General features: G+C 38.2%; 1 protein-coding gene across 1 annotated transcript in view; it reads right to left on the bottom strand.

Annotated features, from left to right (window-relative positions):
• The window catches only part of WAPAL (wings apart-like homolog (Drosophila)), a 70,973-nt gene that overhangs the window by 34,480 nt on the left and 11,274 nt on the right, over positions 1 to 25,219 (bottom strand). Inside the window, exons 2-3 of the mRNA XM_010297450.1 lie at positions 16,690 to 17,739; positions 8,353 to 8,471 (exon numbers count right to left, since the gene is read on the bottom strand). Of these exons, the coding sequence (XP_010295752.1) occupies positions 8,353 to 8,471; positions 16,690 to 17,739 (1,169 nt within the window). The remainder of the gene's footprint in view (positions 1 to 8,352; positions 8,472 to 16,689; positions 17,740 to 25,219) is intronic.

Raw genomic sequence — 25,219 nt, forward strand, 5'->3', positions numbered from 1 at the left:
GTTAATCCTAATCTACTCAAAGCGTATCAATCTACTAACAGGAAAGCCTTACAAAATCGCAACAGCAACGAAATTGCAGAGGTCATGCGGTTGGGGCGTGCGTACATGCACACCCATGTAAGCGTTTCCAATTGGATCAGTAAAACATTTTTCAACTAAATCTCCCAGGTGTCCTCAGTTACGACACCGCGGTTTGCATCACCGAGTCTCTGAGTACATTTACCCGATTCCTTTCCGATAAAGCCAAACTTGAAGACTCTCTTCCAGAAACCACCTACCCTACACCAGCTCTTACTGGGCATTCCCTAAAGCAGATCAGATGAAAGCTAATTCAAAGTAAAAAGTGCTAGATGTGTATAATGGGGACACTGGGCCCTCAACACCAACTGTTTCACTCTCAAGATGCGCTCGTGCTGTCTCGCACTATTATCTAGTGTACACAGCGTCACAGACAGGGCTGAGTGAACCAGCTACGCTCATACAGTACGTGCGAACTGGGAAGAGAATTTTGCATATTCATCTGCACGTAAATTAAGTTCCCACAGGCAAATGAAACTGGTATATTTTAATCTCTTTGAGCATTTTCCCTGTTTTAGAACTTTCTACAGGACTGAGGCCTTGTGCAATATAACATTTATCCTACACAGTTATCCTGCGTTGCCTAATTACTAAAACACCGAGTTAATTACCAGGAACTATGCAACTGACGGGGGGGTGGAGAGGAATGCAAAGATGCAAGTTTCAAAAACGTTTTAACACATCTTTGCTTCTTGCCTAAGAGTTAGTACCAGTAGGAGCTAGAGGTATAAGACACGAAGTTTCCACTCTGACATGAACGTTTTCCATTCAACTTGATTTTTCTACTTCCTGAAAAGCGTAAGTACACACAAGGGGAGAAGGCTTTCCAAGCTTATTTTTCAGTGGTTCCATTTGTTCCTCTTGCCTCTATGAGGACTTAGCCTGCTACCTTCACGTTGCACTTTGCATCCCTACCTTTCTCAGAACAAAGCTGTGTCTCAGTTGATAACATCTTTCTTGATACTGCACAGGAGACGAAATGCACTTCCAACAACATTGCTACCACAGTGCTACCTGACAGTGGCATATGGAGGACAGACAAGGAAGCAGTTTTGCCAGGTTGAAGGATCGCAGCTCAGTGTTCACCAGAACACACCCTTCTTCACCAGGGTTTAATATGAAGGAGTGGGAAGAAAATAATTTTGATCAACATCAAATGATTATCTTCAAGTTAACAGACCGGATCTTGGCATTTGCTTTCACTCCTAGATGGCTTCAAGGTGGTATGCCCCAACACAACTCAGTAAAACTACAGTGGCTACTTCACTCTCCGAATTAGGTGACTAACCTAAAAACCTGCCAGTCCTGTTTAGTATCCTGTTTACTAACTTAAAAATTAAGAATTGGTTTTTCTCTATTTACATTAATAATAGAAGAAGAAAAAAATCCATAAATGGTAAGCACTAGAAAGCCTACCAAAGAATCTGGTTTTGCAAAAATTAGGCGAAATAACCGTATCAATATGAAGCTTTGGTTTTTAACAAGTCAACTATTTAAGAAACAGATTTATCCTTACCTTTTATCATTTTTTATCTTTTTTTTAAATTCATTTTTATTCCAACAATATAAAATACATACGCTGTCTATAACTGGTCAGCACTTAGAAAAGCACATCTCTTGTGCATCATTCCAACAAATAGTTTTTGGACAAAAAAGCCACAAAAAACACCTCAGTTCAGGACTGGGCAGACCATCTGCCAGACACACCAACCAGAAAATGAAAGGCATGTACTGCAGAAGCAGCAACATGCTGTCACAGGTTGTCAGATCTGACCACCACTGTTTGTCAAACTGCTGATGAAACGGACTGCTGGCTTAGCACTAAACTGATGCAAGCCAGAGATCTCACAGAGTATTTTGATATGAAAATTCAGCTCAACTCCTCAGAGTCCAAACAGCAAATGTCAACTGATAATCTTTCCTATAAAAAAAAATAAAATGCAATTTTGACATTCTAAATTAGAATGCAAACAGCAGCTCAATGTGTGTAGTATCAGCAGTTTAATATCACTGAAAAAATGCTTTGTTATAACTGTTTACCCTTTTGGTAAGACACTCTCTTCCTAAAGGTTATGGAAGACAATGACAAGCAGTTCTTTTTAAAATTAGTTCTGAATCAGGTATTTCTGATCCTACCACGAAATGTGTGGAAAGGACTATGTGTTGCTGTACAGCAAAACTTTAGAATTATGCTTCCACTGCTGCTTTCCCAAGACTATTTACTTAAAATAAGCTATGGAAAAATAATTCACCAAAACCATCTGAGATTGTACACTTGAGAGATTAATCTTTATATACAATAAATCTAAAAAAAAACCCCTAAAACCTTTAAAAATTTAATTTGGGTAAATGCAGATTCATTTGCAGGCAAGCAAAAATAAATGTTACATGCAGGATGTCTTTGATAAAGATCTACTGCAAAGTATAATAGAAGCTAAGTGGAAAAATACAGATCACAGCACAGCCTAGTTTCTTTCCCCTCCCACGCACACGTCATTGTCATATTAGCCGTAAGATTACTCAGTCAAACCAGGAGCCCGGCATGGTTTTGTACTTCTTCAATTTCAAAACACTTTCAAAGATCAGGTACAAGTGTTTCATCTTGGACTTCAAGTAAACTTAAGACATAGCATTAGTTTCAAGCTGATATTCACAGTCTCTTCCAGTCAGCATGAAGCACCAGTGGAAAAAGCTCACATCAACCTGTAAAAGATCTTGTAGGTTATACCCTTAAACCTGTATTACAGCAAATCCTATTAGGAACCACAGGATCACACGGAAAAGTTATTTTCAAGGACTGACAGTTTCTCGCAGTGCCTGTAATTTCTAGCAGGAATATGGCAACTCAATGAAAACAACCTACTCACAGGAGGGGAACCGCCTACAGGACAAGAAAGATGCAATTAAATAATGAACTATGAACTAGTTGCAGATCAGACTGAAGTCACACAGAAGAAAAAAAAATTATTTTGTTTGTTGTTTCAGCATATATTTGATAACTAGAAATTAGTGCTCTTCACACACTAGTGATTTAACACATCTTTCCAACTGATCTGTCCAAAAAAACACATTCTGAAATCCTGCACACATTTCTGTACCTTGTTGAGCTCAAAACACAGCAGTCATTCGTAAACCTTGAGTAAAACATGAAAAGCAATAAATATTTACAGGGTTATGACTGATCAGGTTTTTATCTTGGATACAGAGTTCAGAAGCAGTCTGTTGGCTAAGCCATGTCTGAATTCAGCAATGATTTCATTCACGTATTCAACACTACTGTCATGACTAACTCTATTAATGTCACTTGATCAAAGTAACGTACGTAATCCTGCTAACGCTGGCTGTGTTCACTGAGCATTTCTCAGTTGCAATGTTGACTTAACCAGGTTAAGATGACTTAATCTCTCTTTTTCAGCTCCCTTAACTGAGGGGATACAACTGTTTACAGTCTCCCAGTGAACCAGAGTGAGATTTATGTTAAATGTTTCCTTTTAGTGGGTTGTTTCTTAAACACAGACGGGTTCTTCAATTTAGTTCAATACACAACCTTGGGAAACTGAAGGAGCAGAGGAACAGGAGTGAGCAGGTGGAGCAAAAGGAGAGCAAAGGCAGCTTCACCAAATACTTTAGTCAGTATTTTCTGCCTTTTTCAAGCAAAACCAGTCCTTACAGTAGGTTGGGTTTTGTTGGGTTTGGGGGGTTTTGGCATGGTGGGTTTTTTCTTGTTGTTTTTTAATGTATCATACAAGAAAATCTCAGCTTTTCCTGACAAATGCTTTCCACACTAGTGGAATAACTTCCAAGCAATGCCACTGTTAAAAACAAGGCAAGTGCTTTGCTCAGGAAATGCTGTGGTCCAGTACGTGTGTGGCCCAGAGGAAACACTATTATAATCAAGTTAGTGGCAAAGACGCTTTTTCATACCTTTTCCTGAACAAACCCATGTGTGCACACTGATGTAATGTTGTTCTTCCTGTTCACTGTGTACACCTGAGAAATGTATAGACTCGCAAAACAGACAGGTTTTCTAGAGCTACAACCTCAACAAGCAAGCTTAGAGAAATTTCTGCAGGCATAGCGAGACAAGAGAGTAAGAAAAAAATATTTAAGCTAGTTTAAATTTATTTATAAACATTCAATTCTCATCATAAAAATGAGTACCTAAGGGAAATACACAAATTTTAACTGAAATCAGAAGTCATTAAGCAATGGACTAGCATTCAGGTTAGTTTTTATTTTGAACAATAGTCCACGAATCACCAGTGTAGACTATCCATGCGGTGAGTACTTTCTTCCTCATGTCACCAATCATAAAAAGTATATGCTTTATCCTCTCAAGAAAACGTCAGTCTTTTATAGGTGCTAAATTGCATTCTGTCAATACTATCATGGCAGCTTTATGAAATATACCCAGTGCAAAAAATATCAACATCTAAGAGATTAATTCAGAAAGCCTTGTTTCTAAAATTCACTTACGCTAAGGCACAGGAAAAAAATCCTGATATAGCACTCATCTAATAACTTGAAATTTCATGTTACTTTGAGAAAACACAACATGGAGACTGCTTTTGGGTATGTCTACTTGAAAGAGTCCGTGCTTTTTTCTGTTATACCTTTATCCCACTTCATGCGAAACAGTAAGTCTTCCCATATGTCTTAGCAGCACTGAATCCTTCTAACAGAAGGATTATAGTCTTCCCTCTGCCTGGCTCCTCAAGCTGGAAGGCTCCCATACCTTTGAATTATGATTTGCAACTCTGTTTACATTCTTAGCTTGGAATATTCAAAGGTAATCAGCATTCACCTTGTCTAGGTTGGCTTCCCATGGCCACAAGCAGAACTAGTATCAGCACAGAGTTGCAGAGCACCCTTTAACATACATTTTAAGAGCAGAAGGCCATCACAGAAGACTTGCACTTCAGAAGATTTGGTGGTCCTTAATGACACGCTGGACAATAGAAATGCTGAACTAACAATATAGCCCTGGCACAAAATACCAGGCAGAGGCATCAACTTCTAAGATTGATCAATCAAAAGATTAAGTTTTGGGATAGACTAGTTCTCTTTATCTTACATTTCCAAGTGCTTTTTTTCCAGGTTCCTATTTAGAGACATACACAGTTTGCATGATCACTGGGAACTGCTCCAGGGTATTCCTACAAAAACTGATTCTCCTCATTTGCTGACTCTAGCCCAACTCTGTGGTGAGAGGGGCAGGAACAAGAAATCTCAGGAAAGAATTTTTATGCCCCCCTTTAGCCTGAGTAGGTTTGAACCACAGCAACAAAAAAGTTCTTGTATACCTTAACTGGCTTTTGCCTGATAATTGAGAATTAGTTTCACACATAGAAGGGGAACTAAGCTCAAAGGGACCAGCAGCTGGGCATATCACAGTCCCATAGTTCCCAAATTTACGTGCTAGAGCACGAGTTACTGAACCAGTTGAATTAAAATTGTAAACAGCTGCAAACAAACTTTTGCAGATGTTACTCATACATGCTTCACACCCATAATTTGCAAGTCAAGTAATGCCAATATTTATGTACTGTAAGTACATAATTATGTTGCTATGGAACATAATATTCCCCCTGTAAGTCAGGCTCAGGATCAAGAGATTTAATTCACTTAAAAGCAGAATTCTGGTTGAGACTTTACATACCTATCATAATGTACATGCTACTGCAACTTTTATGCTCATTATTGTGTGTGCGAAGAGTCAGTGATTTCAGTTAGAGTCCTCACATTAAAAGCAGTTTTTAGAAACACTGCTATTCACTAAGTCAATAACGTCTGTAATCTTTTATTACACATACGCTCAAAGTTTCAAGAACTGGACTTTAGCTTCAGAGGACAACGGTCAGGTTTCAAATGCACAAACATGGGCGAGAGTCCTGCTGACTGCGAACTGGAAAAAATACTTCAGCTTTCTGGATCTCCTGAAGTTTAACAATACCACCTGTTGCTTCCTGAGTAACGGAGCTGTTTACTTTTCAGCTCAGTATGATGCAAAGTGCCATATCTCTAACATCACCACCTAGCAGAAAATTATTAATAATCTGCTAGTTTCTACAAGAAAAAAAATGGTGATGAGACAGTGAAGAAGTTCCAGACATATACACTTTTTTTTTTTTTTGGTTAAGATCATTTAGTTATGGTCAGGTTAATACTTTTAATTCATTCCCAGAATGAAAATTCCCTTAAGATGCAACTGAGATTAAGAGTCTATATCTATAGTTTAGGAAGATAATTAGAGCATGTCTAATTACCATCAGAACAAGCTTTACAAGCTTTTTTAGTAACTCCATGTAACAGCCATATGGTTAAAGAACATTAAAATTTAGTCTGAATCGCAATTACAGCAATTTCTACTTCTAAGTCCATTATATCTCTACAGGGCCAAAAAGGCTGTTTAATCCTCACCTTTCCCACTTGAATTAAGTTTATTCCCAACTGAAAATTTTCTAGAGTTGAAACCATTTTCTCATATAGTATGATATTGCTGTAAGTTCCCCCTCCATATTTTCATGATATATACAAAATTAATTAAAAGTTTTCATATAAACCCTCAAGTATTTAAAGTATAACATAAAACAAGAAACACATAAAATGCTATTATAGAGTAGTATTTGAAGCATATAAATATTTAAACATTAAAAACAGTCCATATTTACAGGAACACTCACAGCTGTTTTATGCTGCTAAAAAGTACAGCAAAAAAGGTACAGTTAAATTTACATACCCTGTACTTCTGTTTCTCAGCCTACTGTAATAAAAAAATTATTATTTAACTCAGCAGAAGCTGAGGAACTCTCATCTTCAAGAAAAAATAGTTCAGTTCTGCAAAGACCCTCCTCACTTATCAGTAGCCTGACTTAAAACTCTGGAGGCAAGAGTTAGCAGCTAAGAGCTCCCCATTCTGTCCAAAGTCACGAAGCAACAAGCAGCAGTATTTCTTTTCAAAAGGCATTACAACCAACAGTACTTGCTGGTCACGTGTCCTCCCAAATGAAAACATTCCCTTGCACATTTTGGGAAATGAAACAACTTTGTCCTTCTTCCACCCACAAATCCACTTTTTAAAATGGAAAATGATTATATATCAACAAAATATTGGGAAATAATATACCTTCTGGTTCTGGAAGACTAAGAAAAACCTTTAAAAATTACTTCAGGTGAAACTATCATAGAACACAAGTAAATAGCTACCTTTATGAGAAATTTTAGAGTGTGATTTAACTATTAGAGTTCTTTAGGAAAAATAACATGGAAAACCGTTTTTTAAAAAAATTCTTAGAACTGTTAGACTGCTGAATGCATTCTAAACACATATAAAAGTCTCTATTACTACATGCAACTCATGGGTCTTGCAAAACTCATGGAACTCAAAAGGGAAAGGAGAAACAGAAGTGCATTTTCCTCTCTAGTTCCCTCTTTCTCTTATTATGCCGGTTCTGGACTGCAACAATGGCACGACAGCTACTCTCTTCACCAGACAACAGAAACACGTTATGCAAAAAGCATATGAAAAGGCCTTAAGCATTAGAAATGGGTATCCTGGACAATCGAGTCATAAAAACTTCATTTAATGGAGATTACATGGATCCCACTATTGCAATCTTTCACCTAACAGCTAAAGATGATTTTTGCTGTATGCACATTTTTAGAAGCCTCAAAATACTGGGTAACCGATAATAACAGGTAAGATAAACCACACCTAACATCAATAAAATGAATAAGCTCCATTCACAGTATGAAAGGGCAAATTCATACTCAATACTACATAGTTTGGGTATACAGGGGTGGGACTGGGAGTTACTTTTTTTAACTTAAACTCTCACTTTTCCACATGTTATAAAGGCACTTGTCCTTATAAAGACTATATCAATGCCAAGTTTGAAGCTTTCGGAAAGGTTCAATCCTATAATATGATAGATATTTCTTGGGAGAGCAAAGAAAGTAAAAAGAAAAAACTCCACACAGCATTTAATGGTGCTTTGCTTTAATAATCATCTAGAAGGTAATGCATCTAGGTTGCGTGTTACCATCGTGCTGCGCCAGACTTGCATCTGAAAAGTAAAATTCCTAGTAACCGATACAAAAATTTTTGCACTTGAAGGTTTTACTTTTCCAGATATAATCTTAAAAGCCAACAAACTATCTCAAGTGCAGATACAAACTGGGACAAAAGCTCTGTTAAATATATAGGAAGAAATATCCATACAAAAGAGTTACATAAAATAAGAAATTCGTCTTGGTCTCGGTATTATTACTCACCCGCTTTGGCCCACTAAAAATCTTCCTGGTGTTTTCCTTAGATTTATCACCTTGTTTATTTGTGGATTTCTTATTGCCTTCAGGCACACCAGATGCATCCTCTGAAAACTCCAGAAGATCTGTAAAAGGTAAATATAGACATAAAACAACCACATGGAAAGCTGTTGAACTGCTAGAGCATTTCTTGCACCTGACATTTCCAGATGTATGGAAATGTAGCTTCTGAAATTATGTAATAAACAAACAATCATCTTCAGAAAAAAATCAGCTTTGAAGCCAAACACAGCTCTGGATGGAGCTCAGGTTTACTGACTGGACTGTTGTAACACATAGAAGATAGATTACAAGGTCACAGTTATTATAGCACCTCTTGACCATTGTGTAAGCTTCAAGTTATTATTTCCCATTTTATACTCCTGTGAATCCCAGGTTACCTTCTATACATGCTTACTTATGGCTTACTGCTACATCTCTGAACAGCAGATGAATTAAACAGTAGATGGGGTCTTTCAAAAGTGTGAAACTAAGATTTAGAAGAAGAATACTTCCCACTACAATTACAGGACCAAAGAATTGATCCCACTTCACTTCTCATGAAGGCTGCCTGCTTATATTTGCTTATTCTGCTATAAACAGTACTAAAAAAAAATACGGTCATCAGCTTGGAAAGGAGTCAGCTAGAAGGAACCGCTGAAATGGCCTTTCAATGTATTCAATACTTGCCCTACCAGTAGTTCTAGTACTCAGTTTTGGACTGTAAATCTGCAATTCACCGATCTAATTAAATTCCTGTCCTACTTTTTTTTTTTCTTTAAACTTGTGTTGTATTTGAAGTATTATCCCTTGGAGACCAGCTTATGCTCTTTTACTCGGCACAAACCAGAAGTTACCATCAATTTTAAGGCGGAAATAAAGTCAGGCACAGAGAAGCACTATTTAATCTGATAAACAGTCTAGAAAACTGATCTATTCCAGAGAAGCTGCTGCTATTTGAAAACTGCACTGCAAAATTACAGGCAGGCTGGTTACTCTAATCCCAAATTGCACTCGCATCCAGTAAACACAACTGGCCAAGCGCCTAGATAAGGAGGCAATCAAAAGCAAATCAGGCAAGCGAATTTCCAACGGCCCTCGCAAGGACACAAAATTTGTCTAGTCTGGGGGATGTAAGTATTCTTAAAATAAGGCTCAAAAGTTTCTTAAATTGCAGTAAATTTCAATGGGCTTGGCAGCATCAGGGCAGGCAGGATGCCCACTGCAAAGGCAGCTACTGGAACCGGTCTCTCACACCCCAGCCCACTGGTTTTCAGTTTAGTTGTACAATGTCAGCACAAGAGTTTAAGAACACAACATGAACAGTCCCTCTGAAAAGAACTGACTCTTCAAGATGTTTTGATAAAAATCAGTCTAACAGAAGAAAAATAGTACAGACCAATTCTCATTAATTTAAATAAAGCAAAACTCACAAATCTATATAAAAGTCAACTTATTCCTTTGCTGGAACTTACCACTTAAAGGAGTCAAATCAAATTGTTTTGATACACATCCTTATCCTTACAAATCCTGAAATAGTTTCGAAGAAGCCAGGCCCCAAATACAATTCCCCAAGGAAGTAAACCCAACAGAACTGGACCCTCCTACTGCAAATTAAAAGCTAAAAAGTAACCCACTTGACTACAGCAATTACAAACACGCAAGTCACTCTAGACTAGAAATGCAAGATGTGTTCTCACCCACCAAATCAGCACAATCGTTTGTGCCTTGTGCCAAGACTTGGAGCTGCTATGGTGGTTAATAATGATTAATAGTGCTCTATCTCTACTAAGGCACAATTTTAAAGTCATTTAACTTACTTTCTTTGAATTCTACTCCTATGTGATCCTGAACTATCCCATTTAAATTAGATAACTTAAAATTCAAAGAAACTTCTTGATAAAAACATTTCAACTCCTACTTACAATAGGATAATTTTTCTTTTGTTTTTTTTTTTACGTTGCTAGCATATCAAACACTATTATGATTAGTTTCGTGAGACTATCTGGAATGCTTTTATTCGAGCAATACTCTTTGAGGCTTTCTAGGTATCCTAAAAGCCCTCTGCATACGTATCTTAGCAGATTTTCAAATCTAAACTAAATAGGGTGTGGAGAGAAGTCTTTTGTTAACATTAACTGAGCCAGGCAAAGACACAAGTAGTTTGGTAAGCAGTGACACTAATGAAGTTTGTTTTCCACTGGTGCTCTCTGGTATGGATGTTTTTTGCCCACTCACTGAAAAGATGAACATGTTGACCTTTTTCTTAAAATGGAAGCATGCAAGGCCTTTTCTCCTCCATGCCACCATTTTCAAGGCATATTTAATCTTTGAGATAACTTGCCTCTCTCAGCTAAAATTGGAAAGATGTTCAAAGACGAACTAGAAGGCAACACCACAGTAAATTTCCTGGGGAAAAACAACCCAGTTTTGTTTTAGTGCCTGAGGGTAATTCTGCACAAGTTTTTGAAGTCCAAACAGGACTCTGCCTTTGAGGACTTTGATGTACTCTTAACTGGCTAAAAATATTTACCCAATTAAGGTGATTCAGTTTTTGAGGAGATGCAAAGGAAGAAAAAGAAAAAAAAAATACAGCAAGTTTGCTCACCAGAAATGAACTGAGTGCTAGATGCTCATATACTAAAACTATTTTATTATCCCAAAAGATTATAGGAATCTCATCTTGATCACTGAAAGGAAAATGAATGCATGACACAAAGGTTAAATTGTATATCAGAACTGATTTACAAAGCAAAAGGCTAAGCTGCAATACTTACGCTACAATAACAGGATAACTGCTACTAAAATTTAAGTCAGAAATACTGTAGTTCATCATTACTATACTGTTTTTGAGATATGTAGTGAAGGAGGTGAATCAAATAAGAATAAGCATGTTAGAGAGGATAGGTCTTCATACCTTCCCCTTTAGTGGAAGGCTGCAGAGCAACTGCTCTGTTTATGTCAATCTACACAGAGACATGGAAATGTTTAAGTTTAGTCAGCATATTTTTTTTTTATGCCTCACTTTCTGTAATAATTTTATTGTCATTGGCCAAAATGAAAAGTAGTAAAACAAGAATTAACATAGCCCTAGGTGTCCCAGTTGAACAGGTGGGAAATAAAGCATTCTGAGACTACAAGTTCAAAAGGTAAATATATTAGAAATCTTAGTGACCACCCAAACCACTGACAACCATGGCAGGATCTTAGAAAAAGACAGAAACTAACTGAGAGCACAGTTATTTCCAGGAGTATAACACCATCCAAAAGATACAGGTTTGCTTGAGAACTGAAGCTTAAAAGTTATTTTTGGTTAAGCTTACTCTTTGTCATTTTTTCAGATTTCTCTTGGATACAACTCCCCATTGACTAATACAGTCAAGGAATTAAGTAATTTTCCTCCAGAATTAAAAGCTTCTCTTTACTGGAGTCATCCTGTATTCTAGCTAGTGAAACGATACAGGTACTGTTTTGGATCTAGCAAAGTCTCATCAGTAATTTTAGCCCCTGGCATTACGGCAGACTACAGCTGGGAGGCTCACGAGTGAAAGGGGCTTTTGCTTCACAGGGCTGCTACACCAACTAATATGAGAGAATTTTATAGAGCAGTGGCAAAAAAATTGGCAACTTTAACTAGAATTCAAAGCTTCACCAAAAATCTCAGGCTTATAAAAGTTATGAGGTACCTTCATCAAAAGGAAAAGTCTGTGAATAGTGTCTAGGAATTTAAAAGCCAGGGCATCTTGTGGTTTGGGTTATTTGTTTGGCTTTTGTTTGGTTTTTTTGTGGTTTTTTAACGACTTCAGCAGGCAAGCCTATTGTACAAGTGAACAGAAAAGACACTTCCATGAAAGACAGTCTAACTAAAATTGAATTTATATACTTTGCATTTTTTCCTGCATTATTATCCATATAGTCTTCAGTGCTTCCTTAAATTTCATTTCCAGAAACATTTAAGCATGTATTGTTAAACTTACTCATTAAACTGAACTGTGAACTACTAGACTGGAAGGAATAGTCCATTTCCAGTTCAGTTAGAAAATCTTTGCAGGATGTTTTGTACTGAGATTTTAAAATATATTTCATAAAAATAGGCATAGATTACAGTAACCAAACAAATCACTGGATCTGTTGGAGCAGGTCCAGAGGAGGCCACAAAAGTAATCAGCGGGATGGAACAGCTCTTCTGCAAGGACAGGCTGAGGGAGTTGGGGTTGTTCAGCCTGGAGGAGAGAAGGCTCTGGGGAGACCAGGCTCTGGGGAGACCTTACTGCAGCCTGCCAGTGCTTAAAGGGAGCTTACAAGAAAGATGGGGACAGACTTTGTAGCAGGGCCTGTTGCAATAGGACAAGGTGGGGAGATTTCAACCAAAACAGTATTTTGACAAAAATTTTGTAAGACTGTAACAGAACGCATCCAATCTCTTGAAAAAACTGACTATGCCATATAACGTTCTTTATGCACAGAATGTCAAAATCAGTCTTAGGAACTTCTGGGGCTGGAATTCAGAGAGGCAATCTGGCATCTCACCTGTCAACCTGGAACGGGAACACTGGATTTTTATCTGTGGATTTATTCATCAGTACAAAAAAGAACGGCACACACAGAACTCGAGTAGCATTAGCACCTCTCAGTACTGTTTGTAACTTCAGGAAAAAGTTTCATTGTGCAAGATGTTCTGAAAGTTTTTTCTGAGGCTTGGATTCAAAAGTGGCATTTTCCATACATGCAGAACTCACTTTTTTTTCAGTCTGTAAAGACAATACCTCACAGCAATGTCACATATTTTACCACAACTTCAGGCTTCGATACAGCAGTCCTTTATATATTCTCAGACTCAGCATCGCTATATTTAAGGACCTTAACATGGCTGTTCTGAGTGATCAGGATGCTCAAAAATTCAAAGGTCTCAGAGAAGACAGCATGAAACATATCAGAGAGTCCTACAAATTTTAGGGCAACATCAGCTTTCTTATTTTTATAATCTGTACTACAGGATTGAACTAGGGAATGTGCTGCAAGTTAGGGAAATAGCTTGATGTCACCCTTTCAATTTTCAGAAGAAAAAATGCAAGTCAAATCTCACCTGGCTACAGTAGCACAAAACAGGAGTTAAATGAGCAAAGGAGATGCAAAATAAAAGGGGAAACATCTCTCAGTGGAGGCACTGAGAGGTAGCTCTTACCTGAGAAGTGGAGAAGTGTATTAAGAAACTAACAGAACACATGGGATAGTCTTAAAGTATTTCTGAGAAATAATTTGTGATACCTTGGAGTATAGCAGCCTCCTTTGGTGAATATAATGCTGAATGCAAACTAGGTATTTTGAGACTCCACAGGACAGCAGCTGAAAGGATTATTTGACGGGTCAGCATCTCAGCTGCATTAACTGTATATGGGATTTTTTTTTTTTTTTTCCCCCCTCGGAATAAATGGCTGAATGAAGACTCGTCAGAGAAAGGGACTCAGACAGAGTATTTCATAAATGACCCTGTAAGTTAAACCCATTTTCCAAAGAGGCTGGAATGCAAGTGCCTGATCATAATTCAGTTTTACTAAAATATATCAAGGGTTATTTTGTTTGAAAACAGAATCTTCTCATATAACATCAGTATCAATTTGGCCCTTTTAGAATTTACAAAAAACCTTGCAATTCAACCTTTGATTAAAAGGTTTACAGACAATTCTGGTTTTAGATATAGCTATAATTAGAACAAATTATTTTTTTCCTACAAAATTTTATTTCTGGGTTATATTAGCAGAAGCTATTTGTAGGAAAAAACAAGCTTCTTCAATATTTGCAAGGCTAGGCTTGAGTCCCTGTCCCCCCCCCGCCACCACAATGAAATACGTCTTGCCAAAGTCTTAAAAAATTAAGTGTTAACAACTTCAGTGAATGGATCAAAACTTCTCATGCTTCATGCTCCAAAATGGAGGACCAAAAAGGTCCCCAGAACAGTGGCAGTGTTTTGAAATACTTATTCCAATACGCATGATTCCTCCTAGAAGCTATGCTAAGGCACATGGAAGACAGGGAGGTAATTCAAGACAGCCAGCATGGCCTCATCACTGCAAGTCCTGCCTGACCAACCTAGAGGCCTTCTATGATGGAGTGACTGCATCAGTGGACAAGGTAAGAGCTACTGATGTCATCTATCTGGAATTCCATAAGGCCTTTACCAGCCACATCATCTTTCTCTCTAAATTGGAGAGATGCAGATTTCATGGGCAGACTGTTGGGTGGATGAGGAATTGGTTGGATGGTCAATGGCTCAATGTCCAGATGAAGAGCAGTGCCAAGTGGTGTCCCTCAGGGGTCCGTACTGGGACCAGTATTCTTTAATATCTTCATTAATGACATAGCGGGATCAAGTGCACCCTCAGCAAGTTTGCAGATGACACCAAGTTGAGTGGTACAGTTGACACACCTGAGGGACAGGATGCCATCCAGAAGGACCTGGACAAGCTCAAGGAATGGGTCCCTCATGAGGTTCAACAAGGCCAAGTGCAGGGTCCTGCGCCTGGGTCAGGGCAACCCCCGGTATCAATACAGGCTGGGGGATGAAGGGGTGGAGACCAGCCCTGCTGAGAAGGACTTGAGGGTACTGGTGAAAAGCTGGACATGAGCCGGCAACATGTGCTCATAGCCCAGACGGCCAACCCTATCCTGGGCTGCATCCAAAGCAGTGTGGCCAGCAGGCCGAGGGAGGGGATTCTGCCCCTCTACTCTACTATGGTGAGACCTCACCTGCAGCGCTGCATCCAGCTCTGGAGCCCTCAGCACAGGAGAGACATGGACCTGTTGAAGAGGGTCCAGAGGAGGCCACAAAAAAGATCAGAGGGATGGAACAGCTCTGCTGTGAGGACAGGCTGAGAGAGTTGGGGTTTTTCAGCCTGGAGAAGAAAAGGCTCCGGGGAGACCTTACTGCAGCCTTCCAGTACTTAAAAAGGGGACTTATAAGAAAGATGGGGATAGACTTTGTGGCAGGGCCTGGTGTGATAGGACAAGGGGTAATGGTTTTAAACTAAAAGAGGGGAGATTTAGACTAGATCTAAGGAATAAATTTTTTACAATGAGGGTGGTGAAACACTGGAACAGGCTGCCCAGAGTAGTTGTGGATGCCATATCCCTGATGCGTCCCAAGAACAGGTGACTTATAAGAAAGATGGGGATAGACTTTGTGGCAGGGCCTGGTGTGATAGGACAAGGGGTAATGGTTTTAAACTAAAAGAGGGGAGATTTAGACTAGATCTAAGGAATAAATTTTTTACAATGAGGGTGGTGAAACACTGGAACAGGCTGCCCAGAGTAGTTGTGGATGCCATATCCCTGATGCGTCCCAAGAACAGGTTGGATGGGGCTCTGAGCAACCTGTTCTAGTTGAAGATGTCCCTGCTCATTGCAGGGGGGTTAGACTAGATGACCTTTAAAGGTCTCTTCCAACCCAAACTATTCTATGATCTTATGGTGCTTTGGCATCAGCTTTTTTCAAAAAGAAAAAGCTAAAAGAAACCTTCCGCCAAAGTTACTCCTTTTCTTCTTCACCAACAAACCTCAACCTTGGTCAAAATCATTACATGGGACCCAACCAAGCACCAAGCAAGTCTAATTTTTCAGAGGCACTCAAACACCAGAACTTGTTCAGCAAATTCTGCATGAATAGTTTTACTCGTATGCGTGTGTGTACACATACATACACATGTACCACCTATACAGAACATGGGGATACCCGAAAAGTTGAAGAAAAAGTACAAATACATCAACATGTAGAGGCACACCCAAAGCCAGTCAGCTGACTGTCACTGCATGGGTCCCCACAGCCTCTCCCTTGAGCTGTGCATCCTCGGATAAGAAAAAACTTGAGAAAAGTCCAAAGTGTTTACAAGCGTGTTCAAAAGCGCAAAAAGGAAAGAGATATTTCACATCTCTAAGAGCTACTTAAATTTCTGCACTCGGCTCTATAGTTCTGTGTTGATGTGGAGCTTCTGTGGGAAGACATCTGCCTTCCAGGCATAGGTACTATATGCTCAACACACCAAAAACTAAGAATCTTCTGTTCAAAAAGGGAGGGGGAGGAAAAAAAAAAAAAATCTACCTCTGGCAAGAGATCAAGGGGTATAAAGCATACTTGAAGACAGCTATGAAAACACCAGACAGGACCACAGCAGAAGTAAGTAAATTTAACTTTCAGATTTCTAAATCAGTAGTACTGTTCAAACTCCTAGGTATACTGCAAAAAGAACAAAATACAAAAGTCACCTAAATTTAAGTGTTAACTATGTATTCCAGAAAAGTTCTGCTCACCTGCATTAGTACTGAGCTGGCTATCCTGGGAACAGTTTTCATTGCCATCAGAGGTTGACTGTAGCGAAGATGATGGTGCAGTCCTACTTCGTTTTTTGTTAGCTTTCCTTTCCGCTACCTGCCACTCTTCATCTTCATCCTCGCTTTCACTCAGGTCATCAAACCCAAAGTACTTGATTTTGTAATTGGAACTCCCAGAACTTCTAGAGGCGCCTTCATCTCCCCCTCCCTCATCTTGATCATCAAACCCAAAAAACTCTAATTTGACATCCTTTTTGGATTTGGTATTGCTTGGTCGAAACCTGGTTGTAGTTTTTGTAGTAGCAATGTCTGCTTTTTTTCTTAAGCGTCCAGCTTCTCCTAAGTCAGTAGGGGCTGCTGTGGTAAATTCATCAATTCGTTCCATGGTATCCTGTATAGTAACATTACAAACTGACAAGCAAGATGGATGTAGAACAGTGTAGTCTCTAGTCCGTCCAACTGTCCCTCTAAAACTGGTCCCACTACTTAAAGAAACTTTTCTTGCTGGGTTCAGACCATCATTATTTGACTCATTGTTTGCTTTGGATAAAGACTGACTAGTGCCATCCATTAGCTTGTCAAAATTTGTCGCCCCCTGTGGTTTTGCTTTGTTGGATCGACAGTATGTCCTACAGTTGCTTGGCCTAGGAATAGTTTGCACAAGATCTTCACTAATGGCTTCCTTTGGATTTTCAGTATCTTCTTTACCACACTCCTCATCCTTGCTCTTTATCTCCGGGAGATGTTCACTATCAAAATCTAATATATACTCTCCAGTTCTGGTGTCTTCAGTTTCATCCTCCCATTCATACAAGTGAGTTCTTAATGGCCCCTTCGTCTGAGATGTTTCTGATGGAGAGTCTGCCGCTTTTCCGATATGGGAGTCCCAAGAATCTGGCAAATCCTTGGCTTCAATGTTGTATCCAGAAGTGTCTGTAGTTTCAGCATTTGTTTTGTTACTGTCTTCAGCATTCTCATAGACTAAATGACTGTTCTTCTCATCATCTTCATTCAAATTCTGTATTTTATCTACAAGAAAAGATAAATTTATCACTAAAAAGCATTATTAAAAAAATAATCACCCTTGCAGGCAACTTTGAAAAGTCACAATGTAACAGCAAATATTCAGTGTTCAGTGACAAAAAACATTAAAGAGGTCCTTATCCTCTTGGTTTCCACTTTTTAAGCCTTCCAGTTTAAAATTTTTGCTATAATAAATCTTCTCACCATTTCTCGCAAAAATATATACTAACTTGAAATAAGCATCACTTTGAAAACATGTGCATCATTAAAAAAAAACAGTAAACCCTAAATACAACCACTTATTTATCTATACAACCTACACAAAAAAGGGAAAAGTCTGCAGTGAAATTTTCAGTGAAGTCAATCACCATTCAATGTTTCACACACAAGTGACTTACAGTGAATAAAGAGCAATTATAAAGCATTTCTAAGAAAAAAATTTCCTTCCTGTACACAGGTTATAAGAGTGTTGTATTCTATTCTTATGTAAACATACCCCCCAATCCTTGTTTGCATCAAGCTATTGCAACTACACTAGTATTTCAAATGAAAGTTCTGCGATACAGATTTTAGCGTCCAATTTGCTTCAGATGTCCTACTTTAAGTACTTTCTGCTTTTGCATAGAACTTGAAAGGAACAGGTAATATCATTGGAAACACAAAACACGCAAGAATGAATGAACGAATGAACGAAGTTTGCATATATTTATTTTTAATACTACAAGATGTGTTATACCAGCCTACTGTAGTCAGGAAAGTGGATGCATGGGCAGGTTACAGCTGGTCCTCCAGATATTCCTGGTCTAAGAACCAGATAGTAGTGAGGCATCATCACAGTAGAAATGAAAATGAGCATGGGCCACAGAACCCACCAATGAAGTTATGTAAATTTGATGAAAATTATCATATAATTCACTGCCTAACACAATACCTGTACAGCTACTAACGCCAGTGGAAGTCATCCACTAACATATGTGTACTAAAAATGCTACAGTTCCTGTTATCATAAGTTTTAATCAAGGTACCCTGAACAGAACAGCACACAACTCCAGCAACTGTTATTTTATTTTGCTGCTGCAAATTAAAATATTTGGACTTCCAGAAGAAATGCAGAAAATGCAATTCTGATCACAATCTTAAATTAAGTCGCTTCTGAAATGCAGGTTTTTACAATACACTTCTACAGATCTGAAGAAGAGCTGCTGCCAAAAGTTAAGTCTTGCACTTCTCCAACCCATAACCACACTTGCACCTTATGCTGTCAAAGAGAACAAATTCCAATGTAAGAAAGCAGTTTTGTAAGATTTGTTTCCAGCCAACCAGCATCCACACAATAGTAATGCCAGGAAAGACAGTACTAAGTCTTCCACCTGTTGTCCTCTAAACGGGTAGGGAAACCATTCCCTTTGGTTACCCTGAATACCAACAACAGCTCAGTGGATGTGGTTCTGGAGTTTCATGAAGATAGCATCTTCATCTGCCATACTCTGTTGTTGCACCCCCACACACAAACAGATACCCAGAAATACAAGTGTGTTATTTCCTGGAAACAAGATGAGCAGAAATTTCTTTGAAGTTTCTGAGACAGTGTAACAAAACACTGGAACCAAGGTGTCTACCGTTACTATCAACACTCACTGTACTGGCTGCCTGGGCCAGGAAAAGCAAGATAAGGAGTCTGACTGGAATGCAGAAGACCTTGATGCACAGAAGAATAGCACATCATGAGATAAACTGGAGAAACACACGCAACTGGGACAGGGACAAGTAAAAAAAAAAAAGTGATAGAAAAGAACATGCGCAGAGGACACGGGCACAGAACACTACAGTAATAAACCAGGCTCCACTGGCAGAATGTAACCCCTAAGGTTTAAATTTGTTAGGTAGCAAATGCTTCCTAAACTCCTCAGTAAAATGAAGGCTTTAGCATCCTTTAGCACTAGTCCTGACTGCATTAAACTTCATCAGCTACCATTTACCTAAGTGGCACAGAAGTTTCATACCACTGACCAAAAGGATTCAACTTTCCTGATGAGGAAATTAAGCATCGGTACTGTTCCAGGGACTTTTGTTAGTTTGTTTTCAAATTAAAACGGCATCATCTAAATGCCATCCTTGCACATACGGTTTATTAAAGAACTTTAAGGTCCAAGCAGAATATTCTAGTAAAAGAAATTACTACCAAGCCAATTTTTGCAGGAAATTGGTTTAATCCTAGCCAAAATTCATCTGGGAGACAGGGCTAGTAGTATCTCAAACTGCGTCTAGGTTTTCTGGGAGTCCACCTGAGGTCTGCCATGGAAGTTTACATACTCAGCTAGAAATAAAAAAAAAAGCGCTTTACAGAATATATGAAATGCAAAACTAAATTCCCCAAAGAACATCAGTCCTAACCATTCCAGTGATGGAATCTTGTTTAATCTTTTTCAGTATCAATACGTTATACAAGAAATCCTGTTATTCCCATTTTAATCTCATGCTTGCGATAATCTAGGAGGCCCAACCGAAGTTAATCTTTCTGTAATCAAAGAGTGAGTTTGACAGTGTACAATATGTTCTTTTTCCCCACGTTTAATATTATTGTGCAACTGAAGACTACCATAATACCTAGTTATGAAAATTAGCAAATTAAACTCAAAAAGTTTTCAGGCTTCCTTGCTAAATACACTACTTTGCAGCCTCACCACTACGGTTCCATGTTTGAGTGCATATTTACTCGAATTAATAAAGTCTAAGCAACATTTAAAGTAAGTACATTGTAAATATGCCTGTCTTGGCTTCCTGAACAATACTTTACTGAATTGTTAGGAAGAAGTTTCAGTATGTGTTTCAGGAAAGGGAATGGTTTTTCCATCCTAAGGAAGACTGGGATTTTTAAGAGCCACATTTCATATCAGGACCAAGTCAAGCCTCATCTTCCCAGGGAAGGAATAGAATGCATGTTCTATGCACATTACATGTGCAGAATGCTTATGCACATTACAAACTAAGAGTCAAATAATTCTGTTTTGAGATGAAAAAAACTGAAATTTAATTTTATACTGTCTTAGCTTGAATCATTATCATCTCAGGTACAGTCTGTACTCTCAAGCAGAAAAGAAGATCAACATATCAAGCCTGGAAAACAGGCCAAAGATATATATAGAAATATATAGCTCATGCACATTAGTAGCATTGACAAAAAACGGGAAAAATTACCAAGGAACCTGTCTCCAAAGAAATGTTAATCAACTGTTCTGAAAAAGTTTGGTTGGTTTTGTTTGGGGTTTTTGGGTGGTTTTTGGTTGCTTTTTGTTTTGTTTTACACTCTGCTACTAGCATATCACAAAAATCATGACTACCCTACAACATACACTTTCACAAATCTTCTCTTAAAACTCCAGATTTTTAATAGGCAAAATGCAAAGACATTCAGGGAGTGCATATTTAAGCCTTTCACCTAAAAATCACTTAATCTAAAACATACTCTCTACATTCTTCTGTTCATTCATCAGTTCTGAAGCAGTGGTCAGCAGTTGAAACCACTTCACTCTTTCAGTCCCTTGCCAGGAAGTTACTCTGTCAGTAACCAAAAGCTAAAGCCATCACCTACCAGGTCTTTGTAAGAAAGATGATGCTTATGACACTTGTTATCAGCTACAGTGCTGCTTTTATTTTAAAAAAGTTTTTCTAACATGCGTTAGATATTTCACCAGGAAATAATAAACCCAAACAGATAACTAAAATTCACTCTTAATGAAAATATCAAGTTTGATGATGTAGTTACATACACTGAAAAACTATTCTACAAATTGTTCTAGAGTTTTTTAGAATGCACTAAAATTAGCCTAATATTTGTAGGACTCTGAGCAAGCAACACAGTCCCATCTAGTCATCTGTGACCTATTAAGGGAACAAAACTTTCTACTCTCTTATTGCAGAAGCCTCATTTGGACAAAATGAAGCATCAGCTGAGAGATGCATCACAAGAACAATCCTTCTTCACATGTAGTTTCTCCATTTCAACTTCTCTGTACTTACTGCACTGAGGTTGCTACATTTTTTCTTCCCAGAGTGGCTCCTATTCTCATCTCCAGTCTCACATTTACCCCACCTGCCTGCTCTTCTCCTCCTGCTTGTTCCCAACAGTCCCAAGCACAAAACTGAGGAAACTGAGCTAACTATTAATTCCCCAATGCCAGCCTCCACCACCTCCAACAGGACCACCAAAACTACACAGGTATTTCAAGGCAATAGTACACCTGCGTATTAGTAAAAATTGATCAGACTGGGTTAAGGCAGTAGCACCATACATCTAGTCCTTCCAGACCTGCATTCCTTGTTTCTCTTCATCTGTAAATGTGAGTAAAATCACTTTCTCCAGTCAGCTGAGCTGACTAATAACAAATCCATTCTATCCCAGTCAAACAGCTTTATTGATGCTTGGTTTACTACACTCCCAAGAACTGATCTTAAAAGCCAAACACTCATCATTAACAGCTCTTTCTGTACCACAATAGGACTCCTGTTGCCTTTGTACAAGCTATGCACCGTTTTAAGTATGTGCATAAGCAACTTACTGAGTTGTCTCTGAAAATACTCTGGAAGTATCAACAAAACGTTACATCTCATTTTTTCACTCTCAGCTTGTAATTTAATACCGCATACAAAGTTTATGAGTCACGAGATTAAACAGCAAATAAGTGGCAGTTAACCACCCCCCCTTCATTTTGCACCTTTTGGACACCAAAATTTTAAAACCACCCAGTATGTCAGAAGTGTTAGTAACTGCAGCAGGGAGGTTTTTTCCTCTCCAGTAATAATCAAGGCTGATGGAAAATGTAACCTGTAAACCATTTACTGTACACCAGGTAGAAAGTTGGGCTTTAAAACTGGATCATCATGATGCGTTATTGGAAAACTAAGCAGTGACATTTCGAGGAATATTGCCTCAAAGGATACTTTGTCAAGCCACTGTTTTCATCTCATCAGAGGGTCAACAGCTGTCAGACTGAAGCTTCTATACCAGAAATTACTGCAAATCACTTGCTAATTGCCCGAAGGTGCACAATACCAGCAATTCCCATAAATATAGTAATTTTTAAAATCAAGATTATCTGTAGTAACTATTACAGCAGAAGCTAGCATGACTGGAGAAAAACATGTAATTTTATTTACAGAAAGCACAGAGAAAATACGAGAAAATAAACTAATTTTGAATGATTAGATATTCTGTAGTTCAAAAGAGGCATGTAATTTCTCCTCCCAATTTTAACCGCAATTAGGCTCTTCTGGGGCTCAAATAACAGAATAAATCTCCCAAGTAATTTCAGATCAGCAATAGCATGTAACTATATAATCCACCAGAGTAGTCTTTTTTTTTTTTCCCCCTCAGGTACTACACGATATTCCGAAGAATCGTAACAATCTGCTGTAGTAATCATGATTTGTTTTCTGGTAAAATCTCTAGAATTTAATTACCAGAGTATGAGAGAACCAATCCAAATGACTGGCAGGTCTAAATTAAACATTAACTAATAAAGAAAAACACTCACATATTTATACATAACTCTTGCTTTATTTTACCCTCTAGCTTATGTCACTAGCAAGACAGGGATGTCTTAAGTATTGCTGATGAATTAAAAAAAAAAGTGAAATTTCCACCCTTTCTCACCAAACACATTGAGATGTTTGCACAGAGATGAACACGACCACACTTCACAAAGCTACATTTAAGTAATTATGATGATTATTGTCCCAAATAACCTTTGTAAGATGACCACTAAGAGGCAAAAATTCAAGTTCATATACTGCAAGATATTCAATTTATATAAGGTAATAGTTTATACTCCTTAGATATATGAAAAGGTTCAAACAATGGGAATGTAACAGTTCTCAAAATCCCACTGCTTTTTCAGTAATAAACCTTTAAACATTAAACAAATGCACATCTAGACTTATTATATCGTTTAGACTAAATAGATATAAAGAGAACATTCTGTTCAAGTAGTTTTTAAAAATACATATTTAATATAAGCACTCGCTTAGTAGATGGAACAAATGCTACTCTATATACCCAACAAAACAGAAAAATGCATTGTGGCTACCATGAGTAACCATAGTGAGACCACCTCTTGTCTCTTCATTTTTAAGATCATGTACAAATGGAAGAATGCAATTCTAAGCTTAATTTAAAAAAAAAAAAAAGAGAAATCAATTTTCTTTAGAGATAAAACACCTACATCCTGGGATCAGGAGCTGGACACCTCTGATGATCTTGACATTAAGATGTCTCAGATTTCAACTTTATTTTTTCTTTAAGTACCCATAACACATCTCACCCTGATTTTAAAAGGTTTTTCTTCTTAATGTCTACCTACTAATGTCTACCTGAAAATACACTCCCAAATAGCCCTCAGAAGCATCACTATGTCTTCATCGTACTATGAGAAAAGGAAGGAATATCTTCCCACTCACAAAATATTTAGTTCAATCACAGTAATAAAGACACCATATAGTTACAGACTTGTTGATGGTGAAAGGTCTAAAAAAATAGCAAGGCTTTCAGAAACTGCCAGACTGAAAAGAATTACTTTTTTTTTAATTGTATGCCATCCATAAAATAAATGTTTTAAACTGAATGTTACAAAGAAAACACGGTAAGTTAATAATTGAAGACAGACAATTTCCAATATACTTCTTACCTTCAATCTTTAGCTATGTATTATCTTTAAAGAAGAAAAAAGTGAAGGCCAATAGTTTTTCCGGAGCAAAAGCCACGCTAGACCAGATGAGCAGGACCTCCAGTACTAATTCTAGCATAGGCAGTGAACATGAAAAGGGGACTCCAAGGAATCTCTCTATCCTCCTGGCTCAAAGAACTTCACTTCTGGATTAATGGTGAAATAAGAAAAAGAAATTGCTAGAAGAACCAATAAAGAGACCATATAACAACTTATCTCCCCAAGTGGCTAAGGGATTCCAGTCACTTTATATTGTATACAAAATGGCAAAGAAACAGAGACAGGTGCATAAAGGTTTAAAATGTTAAAGTATGAGTAATTCTAAACCTGACCTTTGACTGTCCCCCACTGCTTGGAGTGGTGTGGAACACATTCACTCCTCCTTTCTCACCTCTGGTAATGACAGGTACACGTAAGGGGAAGTTACTGCTACAAGCAACAGAGCACTGTGACAGCCACTGACCAGCATCGCATCATCTGCAAGTACAAGGCAGCTGCCTGTGAAACAAGCGAGCATGATCCCAGGACCTAGGAATAAGCATCAACAGACCAAAAGGCAGAGGCAAAAACCAGCTGTATTGCCTATAGGTGCAACAGGCCAGCAGAGTCCAGAGCAGCCAGGCAAAGATGCCTACTATGAGAAAGAGTTCAATGAGTAATTAACACAAAGTTTTCCTACTGGTGATTTTGAAAGGAGATACAGGCAGAGAATACTAGAAACTACCTGAAAGTACCTGGGGAGAAAGGAGGAGAAAGTAAAGGAG

This window comes from Phaethon lepturus, unplaced genomic scaffold (genome assembly GCF_000687285.1).
Source record: "Phaethon lepturus isolate BGI_N335 unplaced genomic scaffold, ASM68728v1 scaffold4010, whole genome shotgun sequence".
NCBI lineage: Eukaryota > Metazoa > Chordata > Aves > Phaethontiformes > Phaethontidae > Phaethon > Phaethon lepturus.